The sequence below is a fragment of the Hipposideros armiger genome, unplaced genomic scaffold (assembly GCF_001890085.2).
Source record: "Hipposideros armiger isolate ML-2016 unplaced genomic scaffold, ASM189008v1 scaffold_599, whole genome shotgun sequence".
In the NCBI taxonomy this organism is placed as follows: Eukaryota; Metazoa; Chordata; class Mammalia; order Chiroptera; family Hipposideridae; genus Hipposideros; species Hipposideros armiger.
In genome coordinates, this window is record NW_017731949.1 from 465,772 (window position 1) to 478,374 (window position 12,603).

At 39.1% G+C, this 12,603-nt stretch overlaps 1 protein-coding gene across 3 annotated transcripts in view; it reads left to right on the top strand.

Annotated features, from left to right (window-relative positions):
- SLC35D2 (solute carrier family 35 member D2) overlaps window positions 1–12,192 on the top strand; it is a 38,201-nt gene extending 26,009 nt beyond the window's left edge. For all 3 annotated transcript variants that reach the window (XM_019624682.1, XM_019624684.1, XM_019624683.1), the window contains 4 exons: window positions 1,721–1,788; window positions 9,565–9,643; window positions 10,676–10,758; window positions 11,417–12,192. In XM_019624682.1, coding sequence (XP_019480227.1) covers window positions 1,721–1,788; window positions 9,565–9,643; window positions 10,676–10,758; window positions 11,417–11,519 — 333 coding nt within the window. In that variant the 3' untranslated portion in view covers window positions 11,520–12,192. The remainder of the gene's footprint in view (window positions 1–1,720; window positions 1,789–9,564; window positions 9,644–10,675; window positions 10,759–11,416) is intronic.
- The last annotated feature ends 411 nt before the right edge of the window (window positions 12,193–12,603 follow it).

Sequence of the window (12,603 nt, forward strand, 5' to 3'; positions counted from 1 at the left end):
CTTGGGCCAGTGAAGCAACGTCCTCCACAACTAGACTGAAGAACAAAACAACAGCAACTTGTCTGTTCCCCTTCCCCCGATTCCCCAGCACTGTTACCCTCTTCCAACTCCCCAATAAAATCTTAAAAAAAAAAAATCTGCAAATGCAAAAATGAAAAAGATTCACACTCCAATATATTTTTATAAGAATAATAAGTCTAAAGGAAGATGTACTTTATTATTTTCTATGTTTTAAAATAAATGTCATGCTGTGTTATTTTTTAAAATGTCACCCGCACAGCCTTATCCTTATTAAAGAAACAAAATAAAACTAAAATCTGTCAAAATTTTAAGTTGGCAAAGAATCCAAATGTTTTTATGAAAATTATTCCATCGCCCTCAATGGTTTATGTGGTATCAGAAATATAGAGCTTTTATTTACTGTTTTCATAAACACTTGCAGTTCTTTGAGTGAATAAATGTTTTTTTACCCTTGGTTTAAAGTGTGGGACGTATGATTTTCTCCTTTTCCCATTTTTATTTGACGTTCAGACAGATTGTTTACTGTAGTTTTGTTTGGTTTTGATCTTTGGCCCTGATGTCAGATGGTTTCTGCCACTTTGATTGGCTTGGGGCTTGGCAATATAAGAGATTTATACTCATTATATTTTTTCTTTCACAAGCATTTTTTAAAAAAATTTTAAGATGGAAACTTTCAAGCCTATATAGAAAGGGAAGGAATAGTATAACAAACCCCATGTACCCAGCAACCAGTTTCAGCAATAAATCAACATTTAATATGTATCTTTTTGATAAGAGAGGTGGGTAAAGTATTACTAATGAAACAATGACAATAAAGTGTGACAAGTTTGTATTAATCAGACAAGAGAATTCCATTTTAATTGGTTTAAAAAATTTGAATTATAAACTTAAGATTTAAATAATTTTAAACATATTGAGTTACTAAAACTTGGCTAACAAAGCATTGCTTAACAAAAGTGAATAGAACTTATATTTAATGTTATTCAGCACATACTTATGTGTAGTCTTGAATCACCTTAAAATCAGTTTTGGAGGCAGCAAAGGGACACATCATGAATAAAATACTCCTTTTTATTGTCACCTGTCATTTCAAGAGGGATCATTTTATTTTCTCAGCTAGGGACTAAGAGCAGAAACTGAGTCTTAAACTTCTCTGTCTACCAATACCTCCACCGAATTACTTTATTGCTTTGTAAATAGCAAATAATCGTTTATTTGTTCATGATAATTCCTAAGCATTTACACATTCTTGAAAACAGTTTATGAATTTAAAGTTTTCGTAGTCTTGCCAACATTATTAATTTTATAATAAATTTTTTTCTAAGATTATTATATTTTATAAAAAGTACCCTAACCCTGAATTTGTGTCTACAATTTTAGTAAAGATTTAATGATAGCCACAGCAACAATAGCTCTCTTGCCACCTGCAGGGCTTGAAACAATTTCATTAAATCCTCACATTGGTCTTTTGAGGAAGTTTAAAAAAAATTATCCTTGTCTTGTAAAATGAACCTGAGGCTCACAGTGGAAAAGTCATTTGCCCAACATCACACAACTGATATTACCTACAATTTTTTAAATTGTATTTTCTGTTTGGGAGAGTAGTTCCTGTACTAAATAAAATACACAGTTTGGTAAAACCAATAGATTTAAACTGCAATATTATAATCTTAACTGTTTTCTTTCTTTTTGATTATAGGCTACTGAGTTCAACCAATGGAAGAATGTTCTATTTATCATACAGTTTCTTCTTTCCTGTTTTATGGGGTAAGAAACCATAAATGAGTACAAGCTTTGGTCTATGGTATCTCTTGACAAGTCAAATCAAAGTACATACATGTTCTGTCTGCTCTGTTCTGTCAAAATCCCTTTGTTTGTGCTTCTCCCTTTTTCTTTGGAAAGAATCCCTGCAGAGGAGTGGACTGGGACCCATGTCATATTCTACTCCAAAATGATGTTGCCTTTTTCTGAAAGTTAGTTTGAGGTCAGCTGACATGTCAGATTCAGAACTGTGTTGTCTTTCTCACAATGTCCTAAGTTTCCCAAGATCCCCACCTCACATAAATGTGTGGAAATGGCAACCATTTTCTGTAGTGCTGCACCAGCTAAATTTAGGGAAATTTCTGAGGAGAGATGTTGAGGCCATTTATATTGTCCAATAATTTTAGGCTTTTGGTCTTCAAATTTTCTTTAGATCTGTCTTCCTGTCAGAGGCCTTGCAGCTTGTGTTTTTTTTGTTTGTTTTATGTTCCTTTTGAAAATTCCTTTTCATGGACAGATAATACAGTAATACCTTGGTTTGTGAGCATAATTTATTCCAGAAACAAACTACTCGTATTGCAAGACATCGCTCGTTTACCACATTAAAATGTATTAGAAACATTTGCTCGTCTTGTGGAACACTCGCAAACCACATTACTCGCAATCCAAGGTTTTACTGTACATGCAAATAGCAAATTATCCAAAAGCTGCAGAAGAATGCACAGGGAACACAAGCCACTCTCCTTTCCTCCCCACCACTTCCTTTTTCCTTTCTTTATTTTTTCACTGTTCCTCCTTCCCTGACCTGCAGCACTGCAGTTTTCCTCTCCAGAAGCAATCACTGAAGTCTTTGGAGTATCCTTCCTGGGCTGGGCTCCATGTGTGCCCAAGCGCCTGTGTCTTTTTCCATACGAAAGGGTCTTTGAATAATTGTCTCAAGGAATTACTTATCAAAAGATTTTTCTTGTGAAGAAAGGTGAATTTCCCCCTTCTTTTTTTTAACCATGAATACTACAATTTTAATTATGAGTAAATGAAGTAAGACAACTCATGATCTCTTTGATCAACACCCAATTCTCAAACTGGATTTTAATTACAGTAATGTAGTCACATACAGTAAAAATATTTATGTATATTTTCCAATTCAGTAATTCTCTCTTTAGCTGTGTCTGATTTATTGTTTAACCTGTTGATAGAGTTTTTTATTTTAACAATTTTATGTTTTATTTGTAAAAGTTCCACAGTTTTTTTTTTCAAACTTATTTGCTTATTCTTAACATTGTTTCATTGGCAATCTTTGTGACTGTAGCTTTTATTTCTTTAAACCTTACATGCGTAGCTATTCTATATTTTGTGTCTGATGATTCTAGTATCTGCAGTTCTTGAGAATCTAAATACATATGTACTTTTTTGACTACGTATGTAGTTTGTGACTGTCATTATGATTTGCTTTCTTGTGTGTTTGGTGACCTGCGATTGTGAGCATATTGCTTAATCTTAATCAGTCTTGTGGGCTGAAATTGGGAATTTGAGAAACTTTCCTGTAAGGACAAATTGATTTTGCTCCAGCTGATAGCTGGGTGTTGCTCCTGACCTGGACCACGTCAGGCCTTTTTGAGAGTCTGGGATCAGTGGGCTACAGTGATCTTTCCCATCTGGAGTTTGACTGAGGCTCAGGTTCCAGACAGTGCCGTTCTGCTATGGCCTCTGCCCTGAGGCAACCTGAGCCTGCTCTGACAGTCTGCTTCTCTGACTCTTGCCTGGCCCTGATTTCTTACTACTCTGTATCCAGTTCCCCCTCTTCCAAAGTGGGGATTCAGGGCCACTATTGGTGCCTCTTTCAAGACTAACAATCTCTCAAATAATGTGTCCTTTCCAGGCATTGGTTATTCTGCAATGGGAGAGTACTAAGTACTCAAAGTACTTAGGCAGCCATTGTTGGAAGCACAAGTTTATTAAGAGATTTGTAGTTTTCCCAGTTGTTGATTGAGAACATTTAACTTTGAAAAGAAAAAAACCTAAGCCATGTTTGTGAGTTACCCTTTGTCAAACCATCTTTTTTTTCTCCAGTTAAAAAAAAAAAAAATTCCACCCTTAGCACACAAGCTCAGACCAGCACCTTTTCCTGTGTAAGCCCTGTGAACAGCAGAGCCATCTCAAAGTCTTTACTCACGTTATTATAACTTGATGAGATACTGTTTGTGGTTTTGTTTGTTTGTTTACTTGTACTTTACCATTTAACCACCTCGTGAAGGAAATCAAGAGGTAAACCCTCTGCTACCAGCTGTTTTCAGTGAGTGATGTGGTTGGCAGCGCCCAGATGTGAGCTGTCACTCTCTACAGCCTGCCTGTGAGAGGCTTGACCCTATCTGTATACAATTCCATGCGTTTTTTTCCATTTAATGATGTGCTTCCTAGAAAACAAATACTATTTTGCTAAAAGTTCTTTTTTTTTTTAGCTGAGCCATCCTGCCACCTGTTGGCAGCTCTGCTTGGACTGGGACTCGAACCGCTGTTGCTCAGAGCTTGCACTCTTGAGCGAGCTCTTAACCAACTGAGCCACTTGGCCCACTCGGCCGGCCCTAAAAGTTCTTACTATATTATTTTATCAATAGCCACTTTGCAAATAATAATGTCCTAAAGACATAGAAATTATAAAGAATCAATAAAAATTATGAAATCATTAACATTTCAGGTTTCACCTAACTTTAAGGATGAAAACTTGGTAGGTCTCTGTTTTTTAAGTAGGTCTTTTGAGGACACTAAAATCATGACATTCAACTCTTAAGTGCCTGAACTCTGGAATCAGGTGGTCTGGGTTTGAATCCTGCCTTTATCACTTATTAGCTTTGGGTCCTTGGACAAATTATTTAACCTCTCTGAGCTTCAATTTCCTTACCTTTAAAATGGGAACAAGCTGAAGTGTCTGATCTATAAGGTGGGGCTATGTGAATTGATTGAGTAAAGAGCTCTTAGATGAGTGCTAGACACATAGAGAATGCTCAATAAGTGTTAACTATTATTGCTAATATTTCTATTTCTTAATGTCAGTTCAGCTGCTCTCTTTTTACCTCAGACAGATTTGGCTCTACCTATAGCCATGGTTTCAACATTTTTTTCTTCTGTTATGTGTGCTTTACCGTCAGTGGTCAAGTTTTAATTCTAAAATTGTTCTAGAAGGAAGCTTCAATTTTGGCATGATGGATTTTTCAGAATCCTGCTTTCTTGCACTTTCTCACTCAAAGGACACTATAATGAAATCAGTTGCTTCTTTGCAGTAATAGATGCCTTGAAAGCTTCTGCGTACATCCTCGGTTTTCAGAACGACTGGCCCGGGCTCAGGCTGTCCCCTCTCTCAGGGAGGCCTCAGGGCTGATGCGTGAGCATCCAACCCTTGACTGCAGAGGCTCTGACGCTCAGCTGTATGGTTTCACTGCTTTCAAGTTTGTATTTCAAACTTGCTTTTTCCAACCACCAAACCTCTATTTCAAATTGAAAATATAATTAAAAATTATAACACTTTAAAAATGTACATTAAAAGCCAATGGAATGGTGAAAAGGAGAGACTTTTAATTTTTTTTTTTTGAGTTATGAAGACTCGGTTTTAAGAAATGCTATTTGTAATCAGGGGTTCGTAAATAAAGCATATGATGGAGTCAGATTGTGTCAGGAAGGTAAACTGGATTGTGGGAGCTAAGATAATTTAATGCAGGTGAAGGTAGAATATAGATGGGAATTTAAGTTGACGAGCTAGATTTTTAAAAAGCTAGCTCTGGAGCTCTTTGTAATCTTGCTGAGAAATGAGAGGTTCTGGTTTTTTCATACCAGCAGTTGGTACCAGCCCCCAGGCCCCAGAGGCCATTATCCCAAGCTGTTTCTACCCCAGTAGCAGGCCCTTTAATCCCACTGAGGCAGTAATATATTCCTTAATAAAAACACAAAAGTATCAAATTTCCCTACTCACAGGATAAAAACATTCTGTTCTTTGAACTTTCACTGATAGTGCTGAGCTGTAGCACACAAGAGAAAACAGGATTCTGTGGATGCCTGGGCCCAGGAGTGACAGGACCTTTACAGATGGCAGGTATTCCCGTAATTTCCCAGCAAACCACGTCTCAGTGTACAATCAGTGCTCTAGGAAGAATGACCGTATTTATCCCATGACTTCGGCATCCTTGCACACCACTGAGGCCCAGGTTGGAGTGAGTTCTTCCCAGAGATGCACAAGATGAGCGTTCTGGAAATTCTTTGAAACCTGGAATTATAAGAGGGTAATGTGCTGGGGGACTGTTGTGGCTGGTGGAAGGAGCGTAAAAGTGACCTTTTATTTTTTGAACATTTGTGTTGAATTTCTGTATATGTTTGTGCATGAAATGGTAACCAGGAACATATTGTAAATGAGGTCATTTGAATTCTGTTTGTGACTGCCACGAGTGTGCCAGGCAAGCTTGGGTAAATCAGGTTTTTTGGTGTGTCATTTTCAGAAACGGAGAAACCTATGAGCAGGGGCTCTGGTCCAGGGGTTTCCACATGGGCACCTCCATCCCTTGGACCCTATAAGCGAAAATGTGTAACTCCTGGCATTTGCTACCTGAATAAATGTGTGTCACATGTATGTGCTATTATTTTTCAAATGTACGCAGAGGATATATGATTTAAAAAATGCAGACTGGCAAAAAGCTACTGAGCATTTGCAATGCTTTTAAGTATTTTTTTATTTTATTAATCAAGATGCTAAAGTCAAAACTGTCATGTGAAGGTTGACATTTTTGGTGTTAAAAGCGGTGTGGTTTCCTTAGTACTGAATTAATAGAGGTTCTTTTAGTTCCGAACCTTGGTTTTCTCCAAAGGACTGCATAGGTACTTATTTGCATATAGAAATACACTATATTTCTTAGGAAAAAAGATTAATACAGACTTTGATCTTTGTGGTTTTATATTCACCCTCTTTGGGGACACCTAGTGGTTATACTAGGAAGTGCAGCCTTTCTGTCTGGATGCCATCTGTTTGTTGCCAAGGAGGACTGCTGCTAATTCAGACACACCCAGGATGTTAGAAAGCAGGGCTCCTCCCCTGCTCAGCCCAGCTAGCTGGTGAGTGAGTGTCCTAGTCGCCCACACTCATAGATATTGGTATCTTAGATCCAAGGTATCTGCGAATTCTGAATGCAGGCCAAGGTGTTTTCATTAAAATGTAGGATGGAGAAAATGTTGCATGATTGGAACCCTGGAGTTAGAATTTTTAAGCAAAGATGAAGAACACCCATGATTGTCCTGAGTTTAAGGCTCTACTTCAGTTTAGGAAGCCTGCTGGCAGCTTCTGTGTCCCGTAATTTGGGTTGGTCACCTCCCCTGAGCTGTAATGTCCGTTATTGTATTATACCCTGAGCTCCAGAGTAGCTGCTGTGGGTAATGTACTCTTCCTACCCAGGCCCAGCAGAGCAGGCACTCAGTAATATCATGCTGAGTTTTGTAATCTTTTCATTTTATGCACGAATAGGATTATTTATAGTTCCTCAGGGCTCTAAATTAGTATTGAATTTATTAAAATTGTAAAAATTAAAAAAACAGATTTTCTTAAGCCTTAATATATAAATACTGTTGCTCTGTTTATAAAACTAGTGATTTTTGTATATACATGAGAATATTTACTTTCATTATTTGATTGATGGTTTAATTCAAGTTTAACTGATTAAAATTTCCTAACCTATTTACTGTAAATTAGTCCCATTTACAACTTAGTGAATTAAAAAAAAATTTAAACATTTTAAACTGCATTTACAAATGTGATTTACATGACCCCTCCTTCCCCCCCGGTAATTCCAAGCTCTAATGAGGCCCTAGCGAAACTAATGAGCCAGGTTGTTTTACACACTTAAGCAGCTCTTTGAAATCTAATAAACCAAACTTGGAAATGTGGTAAATCAGATTTTTTTTTTTTAAAGATTTTTATTGGGGAATTGGGGAAAAGGGAACAGACAAGTTGCTGTCCTTTTTGTTCTTCAGTCTAGTTGTGGAGGATGTTGCTTCACTGGCCCAAGTTGGCACCATCATTGTGTTCTCTCCTGGTGAGGCAGATCAGTCGCTGACTTCTGGACGGCCGCTCACTGCGGTTGCTGGCCGCTCACGCTGGCTGCTCGCTATACCCAGTAGCCCATGGCAGCCCACTGCAGAAGGGGCTACAGCCTATGCCGTCACCAGTGACTCATGGCAGCCCAGCTCCAGGTTGAGCTGTTGTTCAGCATCTTAGCTGTGGAGGGCAGTTTCACTGGCCTTCATATGTGGGATCTGAACCGGGGCCCTCTGGCGTCCCAAGCCAGCTCTTAACCAACGTGCCATTCGGCTGGCCCGTAAATCAGATTTTTTTAAACATTCAAGTACTGTATACCAACTTACTCAGATTCTCATACTCCTTTCAAACGAAAATTGCAAGTCTAATATCAGTTGCACATTTCACATTAAAACCACAAAGATAGAGATGTTGAGTCCTCTAACTTATAAAATTGTTGTAATTACCTTACTAACAAAGACACATTTTTCTGAAGATTACAAAATTTAGGATTGTAATTGAATTTACTCTTCAATTTTACAGAACAGCTTGATGTAATTTATCTCTAAATTTTTTTTCTCTACCATTCCTGATAATAAACACACTCAGGCCAAAAGCTGTTACTGTGTTGATTTATGATGCTGATTTTGTTACTAATAATGAGAGATTTGGGCCTGGACTGCGGACTGAGCACTAAATTCCCATGGGATTTGTCTCCCGAAGGCCAGGTGCACAGGCTAAGCTCTTTCCAGGTGTCTGGTTCCCTCTGTTCTGGCAGTGGGTGCATCCGTGCTCCTGCCTTCTAACTGGGATTTAGCTTTAACATTCAACACATCTTACGTTCTCTCTGTACCTTTCCAGTTTCATCCTCAACCAGTTTTGATTGTTACCTCTTTCCACATTTAATCACTGATTTGGGTAGATTGTAGTCTGTACCCCACTTAGGTTGAAGCTAATTTTCGTCACTACTTGATTGAAAGAAATATATTTCTTTATCTCTGGTTGGATTCTGTATTCTTTCCTGGGTGTGTATATTTTCTTGTCTGGTGCTTGGTCACAATTCTGTAGTCATTTTATTGACAAGTAAGTGTCAAAATGCTGGTCAGTGTTGAATGCCGGTTGAATTCACTTTGGTAATAGAGTTCAGGAGTATTAGTGACACAGGCAGTCCATTCATTTCAGTCTCCTTTGTCCAAAGTCAGCAATCGCTCAGCTGGTTTTCCTTTCTGACCAGAGGCTCTTAGCGCTGGGTGCACGGTACTGTTATCCACGGAACTTTGATACTGCCCACGGCTGGGGCCCCACCTTGGACCAGTTGAAACAGAACCTCTTCCAGGCATCATTATGTTCAAAGTGCACCAGCTAGTTCTGAGGCCCAGAGAGGGCCACAAACCAGTGTTGTGACATAGCTGTTAAACGAAAGGTTTCAGACAATTTTAAAAACCTCATTGTCCTTACCCCATTTCCGAGGAAACACGAGTGGGAAAGGGACAGGCACAATGAAAAGGACACTTAAGGTAGAGAGTTTGGCGAATGCACAACTGGACCATTTTCCTGAAAAAAGAGCTAAAAAGGAGGTGTGTTAAGACGTAGGTTACAGAATCTTCATGGTTTGTTTTTCTTTTTTATTTGTTTAAAGTACTCGTACGTGAGTCACTCACTGACTCTTCATGAGAGGTCTGTTATTACCCAGCACTGTAAGGCACGCACTCAGTGTTTGCTTCCTTGCCCAGGTTTCTGTTGATGTACTCCACGGTGCTGTGCAGCTACTACAACTCAGCCCTGACGACAGCGGTGGTTGGAGCCATCAAGGTATGTGGGTGAGGCCTTGGGATGCACATCCCATTGGGGATTTGACTGTGAATCCAGTCTTTACGCAAGAAGGTGAATCATTTTATTGTTGTACACAGTGGTAGTAAGAATGGAGGCTTGTGGCAGTTTTCAGTTGCGTCTGGGTGATTTCTTTGTACATCTGATTTTCTAATCCGTAAAACAAAGGGAGGACTAGATAATTTAAAATGGAGAGACAAATTATGACTTTTAAATTTGGGGTGGTGGGAGGGGATGGTCTGGGAAAAGGAAGTGGAAAAACTGAAAAAAATTCCAAATTTCAACAATTTGGTTTTCTGAGAGAATCTGCCAACTAAGAAAGGGAATCCTTGTGAAGAACTGTTTCAATCTAGATATAGGCTCAATTATAAGGTAATAAACTCAGGGATTGCTGTGTGTGTGTGTGTGTGTGTGTGTGTGTGTGTGTGTGTGTGTGTGTGCGCGCGCGCGCGCGCACACACACTCATTTAAATACACGAGTGAATAGGAGGGTAGGGGTGTTCTGAGTTCTCTTCTACAGTTGCTTTGTTATTCTATTCACATGAACTCTTCAAGTGAGTAAGAAAAACTGTAAGCTTCCACAGTGGGCTTGTCTGTTGGCTGCCCAGAGGCCTCAGAATACACTGCACAGAGTACTGCTTGGAATTTATTAGATGTCTCTAATCTGTTCAAATTTAGGATCAATATGACTAAAATTCACTACCCAGTGATGGTAAAGAGATGGGATCTGGAAAGCTGATTACAGCCCAACTCTTACATTTTTTTCTTGTGTATGAACTGGAAAGGGGCATGAACAATGCAGTTTTCTGTGATTATCGTGCCGTAGTTAACTTCATTTCTTACCAAGCATTATGTAATTTTTTTTCATTCATTTATTCAACACCCCATGAACACTTACTATGTACAAGTCTGTGCAAATTAACTAAAATATTTAGTTTCAGATTTCGTCCTATCCATGTATTTTCCCCCTAAATGCTTTACTTTAAAAATGACTAACCCTCTCTTTTTCTGCAGAACGTATCCATTGCGTACATTGGGATGTTAATTGGTGGAGACTATATTTTCTCTGTGTTCAACTTTGTAGGGTTAAATATTTGGTAAGTGGGATTTTTAAATGAACTAATTTTTGCAAAATATGAATTTTTAAAAGTCTGCTTAACATGTTATAAGTGAAAGAACAGTTGTTTTGACATTAAGTTTCTAAGATAAGTTTACTTGAATCACTCGGTTCATCTATTTTTATGACATACTCCCTCATGTAGATCATGAGGATGTGAATAATGCAAATTCAAGGGACTGAGATCTGAATTTAATTCCTGTGTCTTCCTCACAAAAAAGTCCCGTAAGTTCTCTGTCTTCCTCTTAGGAAATAGACCTCATTAAACTTGTGCTCCATCACAGCGCCATACGCTAAGGATATTGAGAGGAGTGAATAATATCCATTTAAAAGGCATTTTGGGGTCCCAGACGTGGGACACTATTTCTAGGATAATAATGTATAGTTTATTAGTAATAACCGAGTGCTTATTTTCTTTCTAAGGTTCTGTATTAGATTTGCTCTATCCCTTTTTCTGCCCCAAAAGATTTGTAAAATAAGGGGTAATTCTCATCAAATAAACCACAAACTTGAGAAAACGGGGTTCAGTAATTCCCTTCAAGTTAAATTGACTGTATTTATAAAGATGGCAGCAACTGCTGGTGGTACCACCTATTGGATTTCTTTATTTTCACTCTTTTTTTCCCCCCTCCTTTCAGCATGGCAGGGGGCTTGAGATATTCCTTTTTAACTCTGAGCAGCCAGTTAAAACCTAAACAACCTGTGGACGAAGAAAACATCCCTCCAGATTTGAAGAGTTAGACTCTGGGGCAGAATTGCAGACTGACCTGTCATCTGGGGTGAGGGGGGATGTTCCCAGACTAAGGAATGGGACGTGGGACACCCCTCCGCCCCAGTTAAAGCAGGCACAGGAGTGTCTGCACAATGCAAAGAGAATCTACCTCACATGTCACTGCACAACGGAGCCATCATCGCCCTGAGAAATGTCTCTGGGCAAAGCCTTACCAGCTGGAAGTGAATCTTCTCAAAAGAAGCCATTGGTTCAAGGGATTGTTTCCAGGGGTCTTGGGAGGTCTGTCATGTCTCCGTGTCTGTGCTGCTGTTCACTGGTACTGTGTGTGCCTAAGACGGGGTACAAGGTCGATGCTGTGAGGGTGATTATTTTTTGTATCAGCACCTTCGCCTTTCAAAGCTCCCAGCCAAAGCAAAGTGCCAGTGAGAACACTTTTGCAGTTTAAACAGACATATCTTTATTTTCATAAAATTAGCCAATTAACTGCCAGTAATCTGTTAGCTTTGATTTCATCTGACATGTTGGTATCTTTTCCTAATCATCAGTGTAAAATAAAAATAATTTATATGCATGTGGTATTATTGTAGACAGGAAGCAGAACAGCAAGTCAGTGTTTTACTCTTCTGTCAAGGGTGATAATCCTTTGAAGGCTCGTGTTGGGAAAAATTACAAAATAACTCAGTGGAACACACAAGACTCAGTGTGCCCTGTCAGAGTAGGTCATATTGCTCTCCTCATCTCTTTGCAGGGGGCTATGGAATTCAGATCAGGTGAACTTGAACCAAAGGTATATATATCCTAGGCCTGCCTAGCCCCCCAGACCTGTGGTATGTGGGGCAGGAGCTTGGGTGGGTGGGCGTTATTACTCTCCCAGTCAAGAAATGGGCCATTCTCATCCGGGTTGTGGTGCAGGGTAGGGTCCCAGTCTGGGAGGTAAGAGCCTTCCTTCCAGTCCTTTCACTGCTAACCCCCTGAGACCTTCACACGTCACCTTACAATGTGGCCTCCATTATTTTAACCTGTAAAATTGAACTAGATCTTCAAATCCCAGCCAGCTCTAACTTCTAAACTTCTAGAAGCTGAGCCGGATGT